Raw genomic sequence first — 24,359 nt, 5'->3', positions numbered from 1 at the left:
CCCAAGTCACGGTTGTCCCAAAGATTGCTTTTTTTCCAAAAAGGCAACTGGACTTCCTTGATTATTATTTTTTTTCCCCCTTGAAAATATTTTGCTTCTTTCTCAACCGAGAAATTTCTGAAGCTTCTTGGATGAGGAGCAAAACATTTTAAAGGGGTGGGGTGGTGGGCAGAAACTTTTATTTATTTATTTATTTTAATTCCATTTATATTCCGCCCTTCTCCGAAGACTCAGGGCGGCTTACAAGCTTAGCAGTAGCCTTCATTCGGTGTATGGGCCTGCTTATTAGAGCTTTCACACACACCCCAGGCGGCATTATTACAAAGTCAGCTTAATTGCCCCCAACAATCTGGGTCCTCATTTTACCTACCTCGGAAGGATGGAAGGCTGAGTCAACCTTGAGCCTGGTGGGACTCGAACCTGCACTAATTGCAGGCAGCTGGTGTTACTTAAGGAGGCATTAGCCCACTGCTCCACCAAACCCCGAGAAAGTCCAGTTTGTCTTTTGAAAAGCACCTCTGGAAGAACAAGATGGGCATAGATAATCACTTTATAAATTCCGAACACAAAAGCATCACCCGGCGACGAGAAGCTGCTAGAACAAAAATTACATTTGCTAATTTTAAAGAGGTGCTGGTATCTCCTTAAATCAGCATCACCACCCGAGTCAAGAGTTGTTTATCCAAGTTGATTGGGACAAGAGTCTTGTTTGGCAAACTGCAGCCTTCAATCAATAAAAACAAGGAGAGCAAACAAAACATCAGGGTCTTGGAAGACCTTCAGAAAGGGGGGGAACAGGTGGAACGTGAAGAAGCCAGGAAGAAAAAAAAAAGAAGAAAAAAAAAAGCAGGAAGGGGTTGCGTTTAATTGTCCTTAGCAGTTTGACTCTCATGCGGTTTAGAAAAGGGCAATCACAAGCAATCACACCGTAACAACTGTGAGACAAGGCGCCATGATGAGACACCAAAAAAAACAACAACAAAAAACCACAACCACCTTAGAAGTACTGACGCATTCCTTTGATTGCCTTGCTTTTAAATGGAAAAAAAAAGAAAATTACGGTTCAAGAAAGGGAAAAAAAAAAGAAAAGGCAAGCCAAGAAGTTTCCACTCAAGCCTCATTTACTGTCTGGTTGTTTTACAAATGAGTTTAACGTCAAGAGAACGTGCAGTCAGCAGCCCACAAAGAGGGGATAATCGGAACCCGGTTCTGCGCATCTCCTGAAGAAGCAATTGCTTTAAAAAGTGCAAAGGGGAGGGGAGGGGTTTTGTATTCAAAAATGTACTGTAAAACTTTTCAATTAAAAAAAAAAGTGCAAAGCAGAAGTAACTTGTTAGTTGTGGCAGAATTCGGGAAGATAATGCAGATTTTCAAAACGGGATGGTACCCTTAGTCAAAAATTCTCTTCTCTCAATTCAGGAGAAAGGACCGTTCACTTCCTGTGGTTCTTTGCAATCATAAATTCAGAGGTCCTGTGTTTTATTTTTTCCCCCCAGTACGATTATTACAGGCAACCAGCAGCTTCGGGTTAAAACTCTTAGTTCTAGGCTGCTGATTCGTAGCAGCCTAGAATTAAAGAGTTTTAACCAAAAACTCTAATGGCAGAAAGTGAAGAAGAACTAAAGAGCCTCTTGTTGCGGGTGAAGAAGGAGAGTGAAAAACTTGGGTTGAAACTCAACATTAAGAAAACCAAGATCATGGCATCTGGCCCTCTCAATTCCTGGCAAATAGATGGGGAAGAAATGGAGGTAGTGACAGATTTTATTTTCCTGGGCTCCAAGATCACTGCAGATGGGGACTGTAGCCAAGAAATTAAAAGACGCTTGCTCCTCGAGAGGAAAGCCATGACAAATCTAGACAGCACACTAAAATGCAGAAACATTACCCTATCAACAAAAGTGTGTATAGTCTAGGCTATGGTCTTCCCAGTTGCAATGTATGGCAGTGAAAGCTGGACCATAAGAAAGGCTGAGCGCCAAAGAATTGAAGCCTTTGAACTATGGTGCTGGAGAAGACTCCTATGAGTCCCTTGGACTGCAAGGCGATCAAACCGGTCAGTCCTAGAGGAGATCCACCCTGACTGCTCTTTAGAAGGCCAGATCCTGAAGCTAAAACTCAAATACTTTGGCCACCTAATGAGGAGGAAGGACTCACTGGAGAAGAGCCTAATGCTGGGAAAGGTTGAGGGCAAGAGAAGAAGGGGACGACAGAGAATGAGGTGGCTGGATGGAGTCCCTGAAGCAGTAGGCGTGAGCTTAAATGGACTCCAGCAGATGGTAGAGGACAGGAAGGCCTGGAGGAACATCATCCATGGGGTCACGATGGGTCGGACACGACTTCGCAACTAACAACAACAACAACAACAACCAAAAACTGCTGGTTACCTCCAAGAATCATACTGGAGGGGGGGGGGGTGTCAAAAAAACACAGGACCTCTGAATTTTCCACCTTCTGCTGAAAAAGGTCCTTTTCCCCTCTGGAAAAAAAAGGGATGCCAAGCAAGCACCTACAGGGGAGACAGGAGTTGTATTAGTATAACAAAAGCCACTTGATGGTGCGTGCAGACAAAGCAAGACTGCTGCAAAAAAAATGGGGGGAAAAAAGTTGGTCACACGATAGGCCTGTTTTACAACCACGTACAGTACAGGTGGTCCTCGAACTTATAACATTTCATTTAGTGACCATTCCAAGTTAACAACGGCTCTGAAAAACAGGGACGTCCGACCATTGTTCACGCTTGCAAAAACCACTGCGGTATCCTGGTGGCCACGTGATCGAAATTCAGAGGCTCGGCAGCTGACACAGATTTACGACGGTCGCGGGGGGCCCTGGGGTCAGAGGGACACCCCGCCCCCTTTTCTCACCTTCTGAAAAAGCAAACCGTGATAACTAACCTGGCAGCTGCGGTTCACTTAAGAAGGGTGGCAAGAAACGTCGTAAGAATGGGGCAAAACTCACTCGACAAAAAGATAAGTTTCGGGCCCGATTGCGGCCCAAAGCCGAGGACCACCTGCGTAACCGTTAATAAACGGGTTCCATTACGGCTGTAGGTCGAGAACTACCTGTAGAGCAAACAAACCCGCTCCGGATTAACACCCTTTGGATGGGGCCGGGGGACACTCACCTGGGTGCAAATGCTTGGCAGAGAGAGCGCCAGTTTCGCCATGTCAGGCAAAATGGACTGAAAGAGATGCTGGGCTTCTGCGTCTTCCAGCACCTGGAGTAAAAACAAGGAGGAGATGTCAGGGTTCAGGGGTGAACCAAACCAGGATCCCTGCTTAGCATGTTTTGGACAGAAGAGAGCAGGATTCTTTATCGGCCAAAGGGGATTGGACACACGAGGATTTTTTTTGTCTCCGGTGCAGAAGCTCTCGGGCATGCATGCAAGCAACCAGCGATAAGTCATTTCCCGTAACCATAAAACACAATCATCATCGTAAGCCGTAAGATACAACACCTCAGCGATAGTCGTAGGATACTAGGCGAGCGATCCACATCAATCGTACCAGGATGTTAAGTAATCATAATAGTAAAGTTGGAAGGGACCTTGGAGGTCCTCTAGTCCAACCCCGCTTGCAACTGACTCATCTTATGACAATTGTGGTGTCCCACGGTCACGTGATCCCCTTTTGCGGCCTTCTGGCAGGGAAAGGCAATGGGGAAGCAGCAGCAACTTGGGCTCAACTCTAGTCATGCTTTGAGGACTACATCATAATAATAATAATAATAATAATAATAATAATAATAATAATAATAATAATAATAATAACAACAACAACAACAGTAAAATTAGCAGTTACAATAACAATAATAAAGTTGGAAGGGACCTTGGAGGTCATCTAGTCCAACCCCCTGCTCAGGCAGGAAACCCTATACCATTTCAGACAAATGGCTGGCCAGTCTCTTCTTAAAATCTTCCAATGTTGGAGCACCCACAACTTCTGGAGGCAGGTTGTTCCACTGGTTAATTGTTCTCACTGTCAGGAAGTTTCTCCTTAGTTCTAGGTTGCTTCTCTCCTTGAGTAGTTTCCATCCATTGCTTCTTGTTCTGCCTTCAGGTGCTTTGGAGAACAGCTTGGCTCCCTCTTCTTTGGGGCAGCCCCTGAGATATTGGAAGATTGCTATCATGTCCCCCCCTCGTCCTTCTCTTCATTGAATTAGACATACCCAATTCCAGCAGCCGTTCCTTATATGAGAGACTTGTATCTGTCTCTCCTCTCTTTAATAACTCCGCATAGTAACAACAATGTTTGTGGAAATTAAGATTTGGAACTGTTCAAATCTGCGTATTTGGGTAATCGGCACATTGCCAGTTGGGCGTGAAAGTAGTATTTAAAAAAAACACTTCTAAAAACTGTTTTAAAATAGTTTAAAAAAGAGGGCTATTGTCCTGGGCAAAGAGAAAAAGAAAGACTACGACAACTGGAATGCAGAGATTAGGCTTACATTTTGACATTTAATAATAATAATAAATTGGAAGGTACCTTGGAGGTCATCTAGTCCAACCCCCTGCTCAGGAAGGAAACCCTATCCCATTTCAGACAAATGGCTGGCCAGTCTCTTCTTAAAAACCTCCAGTGTTGGAGCATTCACCGCTTCTGGAGGCAGGTAGTTCCGCTGGTTAATTGTTCTCACTGTCAGGAAGTTTCTCCTTAGTTCTAGGTTGCTTCTCTCCTTGGTGAGTTTCCATCCGTTGCTTCTTGGTTCTACCTTTAGGTGTTTTGGAGAATTTTAAACAGGCCAGCTGGGGTTGGGACAAGCAAAGTCAATGGGGAAGCCAGATTTACTTAACAACCGTGTCTGCAGTGACTCGCTTAAAAAACTCTAATGGGGCAAAACTCACTTAACGAATGCCTTGCTTAGCAACGCAAACCTTGGGCTCAACTGTGGGCTTAAGTCAAGGACCACCTGTAATCAAATTCAGATCCTTAAATTCCTACGAGGGGATCCCTGAATTATTAAGCCCCACCACCACCACCACCTGTGTGAATCGTCCTCGGGAATGGGCTAAATTTTGAAAAATTTCTAAAGCAGTTCAAAAGTTTTTTTTTCCCACTTCTCAATTAAACGGTCACCTATCGCACCCATATACATTTTGAAGGAGCTTTTATGAACTGCTTTAAAGGGGGGGGGGTGTCGTCAAGCGTTGCTGTTTTCGCTTTCCTTCCCACCCGGGCGCTGCATTTCCAAATTGTGATGCGTGCGAAATGTCAAAAGGTTGGGCTTGGATCTTAGGAAGCGACATCAAACCAGCTTGCATGTAACATTAATTCAAAAGGCGACATTTGACCTTCAGCATCCGGAAGACTGGCAGATCTGGATCGTGTTCCTAGCCTGGCTCTGCCTCCCTGTCTCTTAAAACTGACATACGATACCTTTTCTGACTGCCCCTCACCTGATGACAAATTGTTGACACTGGACTTTGTTACACCTGTCAGCCCTTCTATCTTTTTCCTGAGGTGGAGAATAAATAAGACCCGAAGTGCCAAAGGCCGAACTCTCCTGCCGCTGCCCTGTTCCTTTTCAAGCAATTCTTTCTAAAACTTGGGGTTTCGTGCCTTGATGAAACAGCGGCACAAACTGGCACGCTCTTTTATTAGCCCAAAAATAAATGCACTTTTTGTTGGTAAAATCCAGAAGTGTTCAGAACAGGCTGGGAGAGTGTCCAGACGTCACTTCACTGAACTTGTTGTTGTTACCTGCGATGTCGTGTCCGACCCATTGGGACCCCATGGACCACGTTCCTCCAGGCCTTCCTGTCCTCTACCATCTTCTGGAGTCCATCTAAGCTCACGCCTACTGCTTCAGTGACTCCATCCAGCCACCTCCTTCTCTGTCGTCCCCATCTTCTCTTGCCCTCAACCTTTCCCAGAATTAGGCTCTTCTCCAGCAAGTCCTTCCTTCTCAATGGCGAGGGTCTGGGATATTTGAGGGAACACCTGCTGCCAGCATCAAGCTCCCTTCGTCCTGTGCGCTCCCACAGGGAGGGTCTTCTCAGGGTGCCACCGGTAAAAGATTGCCGGCGGACAACACTCAGGGACAGGGCCTTCTCACTGGGGGCGCCTGCCCTTTGGAACCAGCTGCCCGTGGAGCTTAGGACTACCCCCGACCTCTGTTCATTCCGCCGGGACCTGAAGACCTGGCTCTTCGAGCTCTCTGGCCCAGGCTGAGAAATTTTAATTTTAATTTTAACTGGGTTTTTATTTTCTCTCAGGGTTTCATTTAATCTTTTTTAATTTGTTTTAACTTTTGTATTGATTTTCTTTTAAATATCCTGTAAACCGCCCTGAGTCCTTCGGGAAAGGGCAGTATATAAATATAAATATAAATATAAATATAAATATAAATATAAATATAAATATAAATATAAATATAAATATAAATATAAATAAATATAAATATAAATAAATAAGGTGGCCAAAGTATTTGAGTTTTAGCTTCAGGATCTGGCCTTCTAAAGAGCAGTCAGGGTTGATCTCCTCTAGGACTGACCGGTTTGATCGCCTTGCAGTCCAAGGGACTCGCAGGAGTCTTCTCCAGCACCGTAGTCCAAAGGCCTCAATTCTTTGGTTGCTCGGCCTTTCTCATCCTTTTTAGAATATGGTGACCCAAACTGGATGCAGTATTCTAAGTGGATTTTTCCAAAGCCACTTAAGCAACTTGGCTGTGAGGTTCCCCTATTGGTAACCCAATGCTTTCGCCGCTACACTTCTCCTTATTTTGTGCTGCTGTCATTTCTGAAAACCAGTGAAGTCTTCTGGCTTGGTTGAATCCATCATGACCAACAAAGAGGACTTCTTGGCAAGAGTCTGGAGATAAGAGATTCACCTCTCGTTCTCAATTGTGCTTGAATTGGTCTAACAAACCATGGTCTTCTTAGAGGCGTTTTAGAAAATGGACCCGCCATGATGGTTTAAAAAAAAAAAAAGAATCCAAAATACGTTCTACCACTTTGCAACGAACCATCTTTTAAGCAAATTGTTTGTTGTGGACCTCTAATTTCTTTTGAGGAACGAACAGATCTTACCAAATTGGTAGGCCTGGTAAGAGTCAATTTGAAAAGAACTGGCTAACTAGTAACATAATGAGCCCCCAGCTCACCTATCCCTCATCAATGGGAATAGGGCAGCATGCAAATTTAATAAAAGAAACAAATAAATAGTATCTATAGCCCAATTCTTTAGCTAATTTTGTTTCTTGATGTATTTATGCCATTGTTCCCTCAACCGCTCTGAAGGCTGAGAGTGTATAATTAAAGCAGCAAAAAATATAACGTTGACAATGGGTGTATGTAGAAAATATTGCAAATAAAACACGCTCGTTATTATTTCTTGTGATCTATACAAGTTGTTTGGCAATTAAAAAGGTTAGGGAGTGCTGTTTGTCCACACCAAAAAACTGACTGTGTTATAATGCAACTTTTGAGAAACTAACTTGACACAAAAGGGTAGAAAATGCAGACTTGCATCTATCTCCTTTCTTAACAGACGCCAGAAAACTGACAAGCCCATTTTTAAAAAAAAAAAAACTCTCATTTTTAAAATAAATCTTATGTCTCGAGAGAGGTACTTTGTTTACACCGCGTTGTTTGCCACTCACAATTTGGGTGAATTTTATCAAGTTTAACTCAACAAAATAGCCCCTGGGAGCTTAGCCCAGTTTCACCCTTAAAATTAAATTAAATTTAAATTTAATTTAAATTAAATTAAATAATAATGATTAATAATTATTAAAGTAAATGTAGGCTGTGCTAGCCCTGCTCACTTAGGTTTTGAAGAATGTGTTGGGGTGCGGGTATACCCGCACCCCAACACGTTCTTCAAAACCTAAGTGAGCAGGGCTAGCACAGCCTACATTTACTTTAATAATTATTAATCATTATTATTCATTATTATAATGAAGCAACGGATGGAAACTAATCAAGGAGAGAAGCAACCTAGAACTAAGGAGAAACTTCCTGACAGTTAGAACAATTAACCAGTGGAACAACCTGCCTGCAGAAGCGGTGAATGCTCCAACACTGGAAGTTTTTAAGAAGAGACTGGACAGCCATTTTGGTATAGGGTTTCCTGCCTGAGCAGGGGGTTGGACTAAATGACCTCCAAGGTCCCTTCCAACTTAATAACAACAACAACAACAACTATATCCTTCCTTTGGTTATGCTGAAAGTTAAACATTCAGTGGCAATGTGAAGAGAGCTTTTAAACGTTTTGGAAGAAAGAGCAGGTAGGTGCAGGGGGAATTTTAAAAGACTCAGACCACGCAGCAAAGTGGGGGGGGGGAGAGAGAAAGGTTGTCTTTATAAATTACCGGCTTCATGGGATGAATATTTCATGCCATAATGGCTTCATGCTATTATACATGTATCCAAAACAACAAGAGCAAGTGGAAGGTAAGGTAAAATCAGCAAATGGGACAGAAAATGCTGGACGGTCTTTAAATCTAATCCCGAAAAGATCTGAAACTCGCTCCTTTTAGGAAAGTACAGGTCAACCTCGCTTAACGACAGTAAATGGGGCTGAAAAATATGCTGCTAAGCAACACGGGTCGTAAAGCATGTTGCCTGTTGTCACTTAGCAACGGCAGCCTTGTTTGCCCCCACTGAGAAAATCAGCATGGTTTATTAAGCGAGCCTTTCCCTGTGACAATGACATCCGACTTCCCGCTGGCTTCCCCACTGACGTTGCTTGTCAGAAGCCGGCTGGGAAGATTGCAAATCACCATCGCAGGATTGCGGGATGCTGTGACATTGCAATTGTGCGCCGATCCCCAAGTGCTCCAATCAGGATCGCGTGACTGCTGAGGACGTTGCAGTGGCTGCAAAACTTCCAGGACTGAGTTGTAAGGAACACTTGTCCAGTAAGGTGTAACTTTGAATGATGGCTGGGTAAGTGTTTGTTAAGTGAGGACTAGCTATAAATGCTCTTTTCGGGGGGTTATGACGTAATATAAATCCACCGAGAAAATATATATCAAATGTACCTTCACTCTCTTAAAATACATCCTGATTAGAAAAACACAAACAGAGTGAATGACGTCCTCTTTTGAGTGAAGCACAGAACGAATTATATTGGAACATGCGGAGAAGAGCCTCATTAGAAGATAGTGAAAGAGAACATTTGACATTTATCAGGCTCACAAACTGACACTTGGAAAAGGAAAGAAGACAACAGCTTAGATGTGAGTAGTTAATTTGGCGGCTCTCTAATTTTTCTTTCCAGAAAGGCAGAATATTTCTCCTGCCAATCCAGGATGACAACCGTCTCTCAGGTGTATCGTACTTGCCATGTGAGACTTCCCTTTTTTAATGACTTCCACAATTCTAAATAAACTTCAGCCGTTTAAGAGACCGAGTAATACCACGTTCACTCTCTTTATTAGATGACATGACAAACGTAGGTTTTGGCTGTTTTCAAAAGAGCACCGAGGAACTCATTCCTTCTTTAATTCCCGTCTTTCCCCAGTGCACACGTCCGGCGACGTTTAAAAATTGTGCATCAAAAATGCCTGTCATTCTGAGTCATCACAGATCTTTCTAAAATGCAAGCCAAGCGGTCAGCAACAATGAACTTTCTGCCTCTTTTAAGTTTCTTCCTTCAATTAACAGCTTGGGAAATTTAAAAAAGAGAGTCCACAAGGTGGTGGAAAATGTTCGGATTTCTTTTTTAAATATAGGTGTTAGTCTTTGATTTACGACCGCGGTTGAGGCCAAAATTTCTGCGGCTCGGTGAGAGGGTTGCGGAGGGAGTTTTGCCCCATTTTGTGACTGTTCCTGCCGCACGTCAACGCTGCTAACATCGGATGCTTTTTTGCATTGACAACAAATAGAAATGTAGTCGTTTTTCTCCTTTTCGCTTTTAGAGTTAGATGATGCTGGGGAAGGTGGGGGATGTGAATGAGAGTTTAGCTAGACATAACAATACTGCACCTAGTGTGAGAACCAAGTTTATTGAAATAAGAGAGGATAAGAATTGGCAGGCTGGAGAACTGGAGGGGAAGCCTGCATTTCAAACTAATTGGTGAATGTGATTTACAACCGTTAACTGGAGGAGGGAATTGTCCTTGATACTATGTGCTCAGGGGAGGGGAATTCAGATTTTGGCTTCGACCGTGTATGTGCCGATGCCATGCTTCTCAAATAAAGATTCTATAAGGCAAACAATGCCTCGAAGTTCTTTGAAGAGTTTCACCTGTCGAAACTATGACACCACGGCCATTAAGTGAATCCCTGCAGTAGTCACAAGTTAGCCACACCATTGTTGAATGAATCCGGCTTCCACACTTGACTTTGCTTGTCAGAAGGTTGCAAAAAGCGGATCACGCGACCTCGGGAGGTGGCAACGGTCGTAAAGGGGAACCAGTCGCCGAGCGTCCGAATTTTGATCACGGGCCCATGGGGGTGCTCCAACGGTCGCAAGTGCGAAAAACAGTCATTGTCGTTATCAGTGTCTTCGTAACTTTGAAAGGTCACTTACACGAACTGCCACAAGCCGAAAGACTGCCTGTATACTGCAACGGCTGACGTATTCTCAGTCATACAGTTTGCACAGAGCAAAAAAGATTACTCTCCTTCGGTTGCCGGGATGTACCTTGATATAATTGGTGCAATCCAGATTATGGATCTCATCCTGAGAGCGTACGTTCCTTCCTGTCATTTAGAGTGTGGGGGAATGGGACACAAAGGCCTCGTTCAAGAACTTCTGGCGCCTCTGTATTCTTTTTGGTGAACTCTCTGGGCAGAGAACGGAAGAGGGATATTGCGGAGAATAGGCTAATGTGCTTTCGACTGAGCCTGCTCAATGGGCCATTTGGTCTCCAAATGACAATTTCTGGTTGAGCCTGCCTGATTTCCCCATTAAGTCCTTGCCTTGTTCCCAGCTGGGCTGCCAGACAGATATGGAAGCCAAGCACAGGGCAGGCCCACGCATCTCCCAGCCTATGTACGTCCCAGCCCTCGTCCTTCTCTTCATTAGACTAAAGGTAAAGGTTCCCCCGCACATGCGTGCTAGTCGTTTCCGACTCTAGGGGCCGGTGCTCATCTCCGTTTCAAAGCCGAAGAGCCAGCGCTTGTCTGAGGATGTCTCCGTGGTCATGTGGCCGGCATGACTAGACACCAAAGGCGCACGGAACGCTGTTACCTTCCCACCGCAGTGGTCCTTATTTTTCTACTTGCATTTTTACGTGCTTTCGAACTGCTAGGTTGGCAGAAGCTGGGACGAGTAACAGGCGCTCATTCTGCTACGCGGCACTCAGGATTCAACCCGCCAAACTGCCGACCTTCTGATCGACAAGCTCAGCGTCCTAACCCACTGACGTACTCAATTCCAGCAACCGTTCTTCCTATGTTTGAGCCTCCAGTCCCCTGATCGTCTTAGTTGTTCTTCTCTGTGCTCTTTCCAGAGTCTCAACATCTTTTTTTATAATATGCTGACCAAAACTGGATGCACTATTCCAAGCGTGGTCTTACCAAGGCTTTATAAAGTGGTATTAACCCTTTGGCTTCTTGGCTTCCAATTAAATTAAAAGGGTTCTTTAGTATTTGCTAGTATTGTGGTAAGATGGGGGGGGGACCAATAAATTTAATGAATAAATTTGGTAATGCGTTTGATGAAATAAATAAATAAATTTAGCATTGTGGCATTCTCCGCGCAAGACAAGAGCTCCCTCTTCTGTCAGTTTTTTAAAAAATAAAAAATAATAATAAATTAAAACCAAAAACAAAACCCACAGAGCTATGTTTTATACAGGTCCGTGTTCTCTTTAAATAATCGTAATTATAACGTCTCTAAACAACACATGGGCTTTGTGACTCAAGACATTGGAGAAGAGGGGGGGTGGGGTGGAATTAAAAAACGTGGCATTTTTGTACATCTTTAAAGGGACGCAGTGGCTCAGTGGGTTAGGATGCTGAGCTTGTCAATCAGAAGGTCGGCAGTTTGGCGGGTCGAATCCCCAGTGCCGCGTAACAGAGTGAGCGCCTGTTACTCATCCCAGCTTCTGCCAACCTAGCAGTTCGAAAGCACGTAAAAATGCAAGTAGAAAAATAGGGACCACCACGGTGGGAAGGGAACAGCGTTCCGTGCGCCTTTGGCGTCTAGTCATGCCGGCCACATGACCACGGAGACGTCCTCGGACAAGCGCTGGCTCTTCGGCTTTGAAACGGAGATGAGCACCGGCCCCTGGAGTCGGAAACGACTAGCACCCATGTGCGGGGGACCCTTTACCTTTTTAAAGGGCAAGCAGCTAGGAAGGACCCATCTTGAAAGAACTGGAAAAGTTGGGACACTTATTGTTGCCCCTTTTTTTCATTTTCAACACAGCAAGAATCTCCTGCGGAGAGCAGCCCATGCTAATTTGCGGATGAATTAATTTAAAAAAAAATCTAAACAGCCCAATAACCTAAGCTCTCTAGGTGGTTTATACTAATGAGGTGAACCACAAGGTAATATAACCAAAAGCTGTAACTAACAGCAAAAGTAAATCATAATTGTAATTCTAAACGTGCCTGGAGTCACCAAAAGAACTCTGTAATAGAACACGCAGTGCATAAAAATCAAACGCAAGAAACAATTCGTGCGATATACAAAAACAAGCAATTGCAAGAAAATATGCCCAGTTTACTTGCCTAATTTACCTCCCCCCCACCTTTTATTTTTTTACTCCTCTCCACCCTAACAATAACAATGCGAACCCCCAAAAAAATCCAAATCCTTCGTATTATTTACAAGCTAATGAAGAAAACAAGGTGAGCTGAATTCTGCAACTAACTCCAATTGGAAATAATGGAGAATCCTGACAGCAAAATCCTCGTGCAGGCGACTTCAATTTTCCCTATATTTTAATTTCAAATCAGTGTTAAGAACTTATTGGTACATAAAATGAAAAATAAAACAGGATACACAGTGGCAGACTGGTCTCCCCTTCCCCTTTAGTCAATTCCTATCTGGCATGTGACAGCCCCAGAAAAAAAAGAGAGAGCAGAATTATTATTATTTTTTTAAAAAAGGAATTTTAAATATTTTGTAACATTTGCAATTTAAAGAAAGTCTTTAAGATCGGGAAGAAAGACGGTTATATTGGTTTTAGCTGCGTTTAGTCGTTGCTTGAAAAGTTTTCTTTTTATTCTGCTGGACACTGACAGTAGTTAAGATTTGATTTGATTTGGAAAGACGTAAATCAAGAAATAAATTAACATATGAAATTTTTTTAAAAAGTGTTTCTCTCGACAAGAGGTAAAATTTCAGAAGTTTGATCCCTAAAAGGATCGACATAAGACACCAGATGAAGCTGTCAAAAATGGATTCAGTGTCCTCCCACGTGGCCCAAATGTGACACTGCACAACACTGATGGAATTAGAGCCAGTTCGAGAACTGTTGTGGGTCTGCTAACAACCTCTAAAAACCACTTAGGCCTTTGAAATGCTTGCTTATCTCAGCTGAGTTCAAAACCCACTTCGTTTGTTAGTTTTAACGTAGCCATGTTCAGCTGAGTATCTAAGAGAAGTGGCTGTATTATTAAAGTGAAAACGAATACTAAAATAAAGTGGTTTCGATTAATAACAGAGTTGGAAGGGATCAGGGACGCGGTGGCTCAGTGGGTTAGCACGCTGAGCTTGTCGATCAGAAGGTTGGCAGTTTGGCGGGTCCAATCCCGAGTGCCGCGTAGCAAAGTGAGCGCCTGTTACTCGTCCCAGCTTCGGCCAACCTAGCAGCTCGAAAGCACCTAAAAATGCAAGTAGAAAAATAGGGACCGCTCCGGTGGGAAGGTAACAGCACTCCGTGCGCCTTTGGCGTCTAGTCATGCCGGCCACATGACCACGGAGACGTCCTCGGACAAGCGCTGGCTCTTCGGCTTTGAAACGGAGAGGAGCACCGGCCCCTAGAGTCAGAAACGACTAGCACGCACGTGCGGGGGAACCTTTACCTTTCGGAAGGGATCTTGGAGGTCTTCTAGTCCAACCGGCTACTGAAGTAGGAGACTCCGTACTATGTTGGACAAACTGGTTGTCCTATCTCCTTCTGTGATGGAGCACCCACAACTTCTGGAGGCAAGTCGTTAACACTGATTTAATTGTTCTAACCATCAGAAAATTGTCGCCTCGGTTCTAGGTTGGTTCTCTCCTGGCTTAATGGCATGACTTCATTGATCTGGCCAATTTGATCACATCAAATCGCCAATCCGTTTGATTTTGATTTTTTTTTTTTGAAAGCCAGATGCTAGAAAACACCCACAGTCAGACGTTCTGCCCAAATACGCTCCTGGAATTAATTCTCTGCTGATGATGTTTAAACGTTCTGATGATCTATCCCGTATCCTTTGAGGAAAAACATCGATAAGGCAATACAGCCCAAATGCAAGAACCTTGTTTGCTCTTAATCTTCTCCTTATCGCTGTCTGCCCTTCCTCATGTTGTCGCTGCTTTCTTCCCCAGATGCAAAGCAACTCAGCCATCAATCCTTACACGTCTTTGTTAATGATTGCGACAGAGCTGGGATGGAGAGTCAAATTAAAGAGTCTTCTTATTTATGACTGGAATAATCAGGGTCAGACTCCCCGCCGGCTTCATCGGAAAGAGTTAAGGGACAATTGTACTTAAGGATTAATTATTGCTATTCCCGGAGGGAGCAAATGCATCTGCAGCTCTAGGAAAGAAACTTAAAAAATAATAATAATAATAATAAAAAAAAACAACGAGCGTTGTTAATTGGAAAGGGGGGAAAAAAGGTTACAGGTTGCCCATTCGTTCAAAGTTACAACAGAAAAATGGGACGTGACTTGTTTTTCACATTTATGACCACTGCAGCATCACATGACTGAAATTCAGACCGACTCGTCTTTATGGCAGTTGTCGCGTCCCTTTTTGCGACCTTCTGACAAGCAAAGTCAAGGGGGGGGGAGAAGCCGGATTCATTTAACTAAACCCCTGCAGCGAGTTACTTAGCAACTGTGGCAAAGGAAGGTCATAAAACGGGGCAAAACTCATTTAACGACCGTCTCACTTCGCGACGGGATTTTTGAGCTCCACACTGGTTCCGAGTGGAGTGCTGCCTGTTATGTTCACAAAGTACTTAACATACACACGGAGAGTACGTTTTTCTCTGACCTCTGGGAACGCCACCCCAAGGCACATTCAGTTAACTACAAGTAAAAGCATGTATCAAATAGAAGAGGAAAGAAAAATAACCATTCGAATCAGATTCCAACTGCAGAAAGCAGTATTCGAATTACTGTTACTGTTTTGCAAGTTTCAGGGTCATTTTTTAAAAATTACCTTATCGCAGAATTCAGCGAGGGCCGTGAAGTCCCATTTCTTGGCATAGGTAATATTATACCTGAGTATAGCGTCCTACAAAATAAAAATATAGCACAGCATTGGCAACAGGGGAGGAAAAAAAAGGTTGTTTTGAATCAACTGCGCCCTCTGCTGTTCAATCGCTATTTAGCAACAGATGTAACAGCGGCACGGATGTTTGCAGAAATACAAGTATATATATATATATTTTCAAAAATTGAGAGGGGCTATCTCTGGAAGCCTTCCATTCCTATCTTTAGGGCTCTCCATTAAGAATCGAACAAGCCTAAAATTGCCACTCGTGGTAGCTCTTCCACCCAGCTTTGGGTTTTAAGGACAGGAACGGGAAACTTTTACGGGCTAAAGGAGGTTTAATTTCTCTTTAGCACCGCCCCAGACCTTCAAAACTGCCTGAAAAAAAGTAGGAATTTGGAACTTTGTTTCTGGAATCTTGGAAAGGATGCGAGTAAGAGTAAAAAGCCGTGTATTCCAATATCCCTCTTTAAATCCCACCCAAAGTTAAAGCACAAGCTGAAAACAAAAATAATGAATTTCACTGAGTTAGTCTTGGAATACTTGGGTGGCCACAACCTTTTGATCTGTCTGTCTCTCTCTGTCACTCTCTCTATATCTATTATCTATCTATCTGTCTGTCTATCTATCTCTCTATCTGTCTGTCTGTCTGTCAGTGTCTATCTAATTGTTTTATTTCTTGGACATTATCTCTCTCTCTCTCTCTCAGTCTGTCTGTCTGTCAGTCTGTCTATCTAATTGTCGTATTCCTTGGACATTATCTATCTATCATCTATCTATCTATCTATCTATCTATCTATCTATCTATCTATCTATCTAATCTATCTATCTCAGTCTGTCTGTCAGTCTGTCTATCTAATTGTCATATTCCTTGGACATTATCTGTCTGTCCGTCCGTCTGTCTGTCTGTCTGTCTGTCTGTCTGTCTGTCTGTCTATCTATCTATCTATCTATCTATCTCAGTCTGTCTATCTAATTGTCATATTCCTTGGACATTGTCTGTCTGTCTGTCTGTCTGTCTGTCTGTCTGTCTGTCTATCTATCTATCTATCTATCTATCTATCATCTATCTATCTCAATCTGTCTATCTAATTGTCATATTCCTTGGACATTGTCTGTCTGTCTGTCTGTCTGTCTGTCTATCTATCTATCTATCTATCTATCTATCTATCTATCTATCTATCTATCTATCTCAGTCTGTCTATCTAATTGTCTATTCCTTGGACATTATCTGTCTCTCTCTCTCTCTTTCTCCTGCCTTTATTAGTTTTACAAATAACTCAAGGCAGCGAACATGCACAACAGACCTTCCTTCTCCTGTTTTCCTCAAAACAACAACCTTGTGAAGTGGGTTGAGCTGAGAGGGTCTGGCCCAAAGTCACCCAGACAGCTTTTATAGGTAAGGCGAGACTTGGACTCAGGCCCTTGCTTTTTTCACCTGATGCCTTAATTACTTAGACTAAACTGGCTCTGACGCATGTGGATATGCTGCAAAAAACTTTTTTTAAAAAAAAAATCCAACTTCTGAGCAATCAGTTAGTATTCCTTAACTGGCTTTCTCCTAAATCACTATCACTTTTTTCTGTGTTTAAGGCTGATCGAATAAAAGGAACGGAATGAACCATACACGTGATAGTGTATTGGCTCTCTGGTCAACTCGCCCAGTAACACAATCTTGGCTCCCCAAGTTGTGCAATTCTATCACTCTTCGGCTACCCGACTCAGCCACGGTTCCCCGGGCCATTTTTCATGTTATGGAATTTTTCACGTTACGGAATCCAGCCACATTGCCGGACGTTCATCTCACCGTGAAGCGTGAGGTGGTTCGTCTGAGCTCCGCTGTTATCAGACTCTTGAGTCAGCCACCCCCTTTAAAACAGCAGCTCCATCATATTAAGGTCAACCAGTTATTTTGACGGATGGATGTAGGTGACAGCTTAAAAGGCTAGGCACTGAGATGGGGAGCGTGGGTGAGCAATTCCAGTTTCCAAATGCATTTTTATCACCCACCCGGGGAAACGCAAGCCGAGACAAAATGGTGGGCTGGGCTTAATTACATCAGCCGCCACCGCCTGGGTGCAAAAAGCCACAGCTACGAATAATAAACCTTTCACAAGAATCCCATATATGTTTGAGCTAATGTGCAGAGTTTCCTGGTCAATAAATTTAATAAAATTTAAATAAATTATTAAATTAAATTAAATTAAATTAATATAAATGTCATGCCCTTGTTTTTTGTAAAATGTTGTCTAGCTACCCGTCAAGTGTGAGCCCATATAGGAGGAGATGGGAGGTTTTCTGCATGGATTAAGTTGTCAAACTATTGTTACAACCAGGGTTGTGAAATTTGTTGAATTTCTGCTCCCTGAAACCAAAAAGAAAAATATCTAAAAGAGGAAACTGAAATATTAACACCCTCTCCAGCTTGAATCACAGAAGTCCAAAAGTTAAAGAGAGAGAGAGAGGGGGGGGGGGGAGAAGTAGTCCAAACAAGCTCTTGAACTGGTGTAAACCTACTCAATTAGAATAATTGTAAATGAACAAAATCCTCTCCTGACTGTCCCCCTTTGGAAAGAAAGAAAGAAAGAAAGAAAGAAAGAAAGAAAGAAAGAAAGAAAGAAAGAAAGAAAGAAAGAAAGAAAGAAAGAAAGAAAGAAGAAAGAAAGAAAGAAAAAAGAAAGAAAGAAAGAAAGAAAGAAAGAAAGAAAGAAAGAAAGAAATTTTTTAAGTCAACACTGATTTTTTTTAAATTATTAAAAAATCCCTGGCCTCCACGAATAAAGTCAGTCTTCTAATAAGCAACTGTATTTCCTTATCCAAAATGATGAATTGTAACCATAACCATTCCTTATGATTAGCAAGAAGCCAACTGCCACATTATAGCTAACTTTAACGAAATTTACTAGTAAATTGATTGGAAATGCACAAGCAATTATTTGCTTAGCAAAGGAAGGCCCTATTCAAGGGTGCAGCTTAAGTCATGAATCAATGTTAATATAGCGTGGGGCTTCATGACTATTACGATTCTGCATGGAAAACCATTCCTGATATAATTTCATAAATAACCGTCGTAAATAACTGCTTGCATTCTCACAGCAGAAGTCTCCCCCATTTTTGAAGAACTTATTGCGAAATTAAATTGCAGCATTCGGTGAGTTGTACAGGTACAAACGCAGCCAGCCATCAAATTACAACTTTGATGGTTCAAAGTTCCAACAGCTTATGGGCATATGATCAAAATTCAGGCATTTTTGACACCTGGCGTGTATTTGTGATGGCTGCAGGATCACCAGGATCACGTGATAGCTACTTCACAACAAGAAAATTCTAGAGTGTGCAGAAATAGCTAGATTGAGTTTAAAGATAAAAGTGAAAGAAGACTCCGTATACTTTAGAACATGGGATAATTTCTATCAATGGCTAGAAAAACAAGTTAGAGAGAAAGGAACGTGATCTGTAACTTTGATTATATATTAGCAAGAAGGCTATTGAGAGATTAATTAACATGTCGTTTATGACAATTAACTATTATCTATTATTGTTTGTTAAACACATGAACCCAGACATTATGCTGCTTGCTAAATATTGAGAATGTTATTTGGGAAAACCCTAATCCTAACCCTAACCCAAATCCCAACCCCAATCCCACCTTATTCCTAACCCTATAAAACCTTAAATAATTTATACAAAAAACCCCACAAGCTTCTGACAAGCAAAAAGGGGCAGCAAATTCGCTTAACGACCAATTCCCTTAACTGCAGTGATTTTCTTAACAGCCATGCCCCCCCCCAAAAAAACCCCTGTAAAATCAGCCACAAATTCCATTCCCTAGCAATGAAAATTCTGGTCCAAATTTTGGTTGGTAAATTGAGGACTATCTGTAATTCTTTGGCTGGTTACCGTCTTGTAACTGAAAAGTCTTTACCTTCAAATCTCGGGAACAGGTGAATTTCTTGAGGAGTGAAGTCTGTATTAATTCCCATCGGCTCCCAGCAGTCCTGTCACCATTCTTTATAAAGAACAAATATTTTATATATCATATTAAAACCATTCAACGTCTTAAGATTTACTCTCCAGTGAGAACAAACGAAAACTGTGCGTGCCTGTAATTTGTAAAGCATCGACCGAATTTACAACTGTGCTGCTATTAGGAAAGGAACTATGAAGCATTTACTTAGGTTTTAAGAGTGTCGTACACAGTAATCAGCCTTTTTTTCCCCCCAACTAGTCAGTGGGACTGCACCAGTAATGTAATTTAGCTTCACCTTTTCCACTACCGTGTTTCCCCAAAATAAGATCCGGTCTTATATATCTGCGTTCATTTTGCCGGGACCTGAAAACCTGGCTTTTCGATCTATCAGGCCTGGACTGAAGGGGTTTTAGCTTTTTAATATTGTTTCAATTGTTGGGCTTTAATTCATTTAATTCATTTTAATTTTATATTATCTTTTTATATTGTCTTTTATATGCTGCCCTGTAAACCGCCCTGAGTCCTTCGGGAATAGGGCGGTATAGAAAACTAACTAAATAAATAAATTTATTTTTTTTTTGCCTCCAAAAGAGGCACCAGGTCTTATTTTCAGGGGGTGTCTTACTTCAGGCCACTTCTGCTGCTCCCGGCAGGCCACGTGGCTCTTTGGGCCGACTCCGCTTTCTGCAGCGGCAACGGCCTAAAGCGCCACGTGGCCTCCTGCCGTGAGCAGAAGCGGCCCGAAGCACTGCGTGAAGAGCGGAAAGGGCCCGAAGCACCATGCGGCATCCTGCTGCGAGCAGCGGCAACGACGCAATGTGCCTCGTGGCCTCTGGCCACAAGTGGCGGCAAGCGGCCGCAGAAGACGTCAAGGAGGTATCAGGCTGTGGTGGTCCTACTGGTAAGAGGGTGCAGGGCGCGTGGGGGCAGCTTCGCCCCTCCTACCCCTGCCCTAGCTTGATTTTAAGGGGTGTGCCTCAGTTTTGGGGTTAGTTTGGGGGAAGGGCTTATATATTAGGCCCACCTCCCAAAAATCAACCTAAGGGTTACTATTGGGCTGGATTTTACTTTCGTGGAAACACAGTGGAAATGTGAGTTCACTGCCACCCATCACAGACTAAAAAAGGGTTTACAGGACACCTATTTCCTGCATGCCCGATATTCTTCAGAGCTAAGAGATGCAAACAAAAACCCTTACAATTATGAATGTGTACTCCCTCCTGAAAAATCCAATACCAGCTTCATCCCAACGATTCCCAAACTGATTTTCAGATCACAATAAGAGAGAACATAATGCAAGCACAAGTCATGCAAACGTGCCGACAGATCCAGGGTGGGGAAAATAATTTTTAAGTCACACGGCCCTCAATTCTTTTGAAAAAGGAAAGGGGAAAAAAAAATAAGAAAGCTTTGATTTCTTTTTTTCTTTTTTTTTGCTCATCAGTCAAACTGGTCTTAGGGTAGGCAGAATCCACGCACCAATGTGATCAGCTTGAGCGCAGAAGGCGATCCCTGAGGCAAACAGGTTCTCAAATCACTTTTTGGCTTACAAAGTTTTGTATCAACCGTCCGGACTCTACAACACAGTCCAAAGACAGGCAGTCCTCGACTTACAACAGCTTTTCACGCTTAAGACCACTGCAGCATCCCCGTGGCCAGGTGATCCAAAATTCAGACCACTGGCCACTGACTCATATTTGTGACGGTTGCCGTGTTCCGGGATCCCCTTTCGCGAAATTCTGACAAGCAAAGTCAACGGGGGTAAGCCAGATTTACTTAACAACCGGGTGACTAACTTGACAACTGTGGTGATTCGCTTAACCACTGTGCCAAAAAAAGGTCATAAAATTCACTTAAAACAAATGTCTTGCTTAGCAACAGAAATTTTGGGCTCGACTCTGGTCGTGAAGTCAAGAACGACCTGTAAATATAATCAGCACAAAGCGGTGTTAACTACTCAGACTTCCTAAGTAATTTGGCGGCACCAAACAAAATGGGGCTTTTCAAGAACTGTACAGTTCGATCTTGACATCTTCAGCCGACTTGTAGTAATAGAACCATAGCCATCTTTGGATGGCTTTTGATAAGATATTGAGTAATACGGCAGGAGAGGTTATCCTATAAATTTAATCCAACGCTAATTTCTCGAAACGGCTGTTACAACATCCAGCTTGCATAATGTAAAAACTGCTGGAAAATCCAGCACTGTCACCCAACCTATTTCTCCTCTGAAATCGCATCTTGTTATAATTGAATATTCGCACAAATGGGACACACGGGGTGATTGATATACATGCTTCCCCCATTTCCTTGTCAAGGATAGTGCCTTTTTGTTCGACTGTATTATAGAGTGTTACCTTGGCACTCAGCTGCTTTGAAACTGATTGAATTTGGTACTCAACTCATTTTGATGCAAACGTTTTGCCCTGGTACTCGTCGTTTGTTTGATATCCGATGCATAACCTAGAACCTGTCGGTGTCGGTTGCCCTGCGACTCACTACATTATTCTTTATGGGCAAAACTGTTTGCTACTCATCATACCAGCTAACGATGAGTATCAAGGCACTGAGGTAGTCCCACTCACCCAATAAAATTATTGTCGCTTTCTAATACTGAATTTTGCCGACTTTGTAAAACGTCGTTAATTTTTTGCTTGTAACTATGGAATAACTGGGAACCGCAGATTTGTGCACCGTGAAAGTATAAGGCTTGCTTATGGAAATGTTATTGTCATGATTACAAAAGCTTTACTAATTATAAACCGCAAAAGGGCTGGCTGCCATGGATTAGATTTCTACAATATATGATTACAATGCATTATGGCAAATCTAGACAGCAGACTAAAAAGCAGAGACATCACCCTGCTGACAAAAGTGCGTATAGTCAAGGCTATGGTCTTCCCAATTGCAATGTGCGGCTATGAAAGTTGGACCATAAGAAAGGCTGAGTGCCAAAGAATTGAGGCCTTTGAACTATGGTACTGGAGAAGACTCCTCCGAGTTCCTTGGACTGCAGGACGATCAAACCGGTCAGTCCTAGAGGAGATCAACCGACTGCTCTTTAGAAGGCCAGATCCTGAAGTGGAAACCGAAATACTTTGGCCACCTAATGAGAAGGAAGGACTCACTGGAGAAGAGCCTAATGCTGGGAAAGGTTGAGGGCAAGAGAAGAAGGGGACGACAGAGAATGAGGTGGCTGGATGGAGTCACTGAAGCAGTAGGCGTGAGCTTAAATGGACTCCAGAAGATGGTGGAGGACAGGAAGGCCTGGAGGAACGTTGTCCATAGGGTCGTGACGGGTCGGACACAACTTCGCAGCTAACAACAACAACGTATCGTGCACATCGGAAACAATTGGCCACCGAGTAACACAACGATCATCAAAGGCGCTGAGAGCATAGCTAAGAAACACAGAAGATCCTGTTCCTTAAGTAGCTACGTAGCCTCACCTCATCTTCTACAGGATACAAATTCTGTTCCGAGCAAGGCATTTTCACATGTTTGTTGTCCCACAAATCCTTATAATGGGTCGGGAAGGGCTTAGGCACTTCTCCTTCCTTCAGAAGATCTACCTAACACAGAGAAGATATGCCGGGAAAAAAAGAAGCAAATCACATTTAAGCTTAAGATCAAAATCTGCAACACTTCCAAGACTTTTACAATCACAAAATGTTCAGGTTGAGAGATATTGATATACAGAGGCCCACTCTGACTTAGGCAACCATTCTGTTCCCCCCCCCAAAAAAAATCTTGTTACTTTTTGTACAAATAGGGCAGGGGCAGGCAACCTTGGCTCTTTGATGACTCGTGGACTTCAACTCCCAGAATTCCTGAGCCGGCATGGCTCAGCTTGGAAACCTCTCCCTTTCCCCTCAGCATGGCTGGCTCAGGAATTCTGGGAGTTGAAGTCCACGAGTCATCAAAAAGCCAAGGTTACCAACCCCTGAAATCGGGTATTTAGCTGTGCATTGTGTTACTTGGTGTTCTAGATAGCATTCATATTTTCACAGATTTTAACCCTGAAAATGTGTGTGTGTGTGTGTGTATAAATAAAGGGAACAGAAAATAAGACATCCTACTATTAAATACAGTACATTGTGTTGTTTAAGTGTTCCCTTTATTTTTTTGATATATATACATATACATATATATATATGACGGATGGGATTTCGTCGAAACGTCGCCACAACTTTCTGAAGATGAAAGGAACGCGGGAAGAAACCCGAGACTCTAGATCTACATATATATATATATATATATATATATATATATATATATATATATATATATATATATATATATATATATATATATATATACATACACATATATGTGTGTGTGTGTGTATAGTATATACACATACACACACACACACGATAAATTTAAAAACTGGAATCCCAGGTGCAGACATTTGAAATCAGTAAAAATAAAAACGATGAACTCTGGGATATAAGAAAAAAGCCTTCTTTATTGCTGAGCTTTCGTCAACTAGCTGTTGACATCATCAGAGCAAGCCCTTTTTTATTTTTACTGATTTCAAATATGTGTGTGTGTGTGTGTGTGTGTGTGTGTACACATACACACATACATACATACAGGGACTGAAAGAGTATCTGTAATTATATCTTAACATTTTACTTCAAACCACGCAACCTATACTCATTTTACGTCAGATAGATATTATTTGATTTCTCTCTCTCTCTCAATGAAGTTGTAGCAAGTTGCTGCAACACAGAAAAAAGAACGTGTCCTATTGGCTTAGAAATATTAAGAATTGACCATCAATTCAGACACTGCGTCTCAAAAAAACCCCCACCTGCTTGTGATGAGTGCAACTGATAGGAAACGAAAGATTTCCTACCTCCCCCCCCACCTCAGCGGCTTCCTAAAGGTGGGAACTCTTGGGTAGACAAATGGCGAAGTGCGGGAACAAACGAGAGTTTTGGAAATCAAGAAGCGCCGATGAAACCGCCTCAACGCTTTCTTTTAACCCGCGTTTATAGGAAACATACCCTTCGCTCCCCATTTCCTCTCTGTCCGAGGTCCAAAGTTTGGGGGAGTGT

The 24,359-nt window shown here is 42.6% G+C and overlaps 1 protein-coding gene across 1 annotated transcript in view; it reads right to left on the bottom strand.

Moving 5' to 3' along the window:
• The window catches only part of PARG (poly(ADP-ribose) glycohydrolase), a 66,821-nt gene that overhangs the window by 35,415 nt on the left and 7,047 nt on the right, over positions 1-24,359 (bottom strand). Inside the window, exons 5-8 of the mRNA XM_083364187.1 lie at positions 22,746-22,868; positions 19,252-19,335; positions 15,273-15,347; positions 3,125-3,217 (exon numbers count right to left, since the gene is read on the bottom strand). Of these exons, the coding sequence (XP_083220313.1) occupies positions 3,125-3,217; positions 15,273-15,347; positions 19,252-19,335; positions 22,746-22,868 (375 nt within the window). The remainder of the gene's footprint in view (positions 1-3,124; positions 3,218-15,272; positions 15,348-19,251; positions 19,336-22,745; positions 22,869-24,359) is intronic.

The sequence above is a fragment of the Vipera ursinii genome, assembly GCF_947247035.1.
Source record: "Vipera ursinii genome assembly, chromosome: 5".
Taxonomy (NCBI): domain Eukaryota; kingdom Metazoa; phylum Chordata; class Lepidosauria; order Squamata; family Viperidae; genus Vipera; species Vipera ursinii.
The sequence above is the reverse complement of the archived record's forward strand: the minus strand, read 5'-3'. Positions and strand labels throughout refer to the sequence as shown.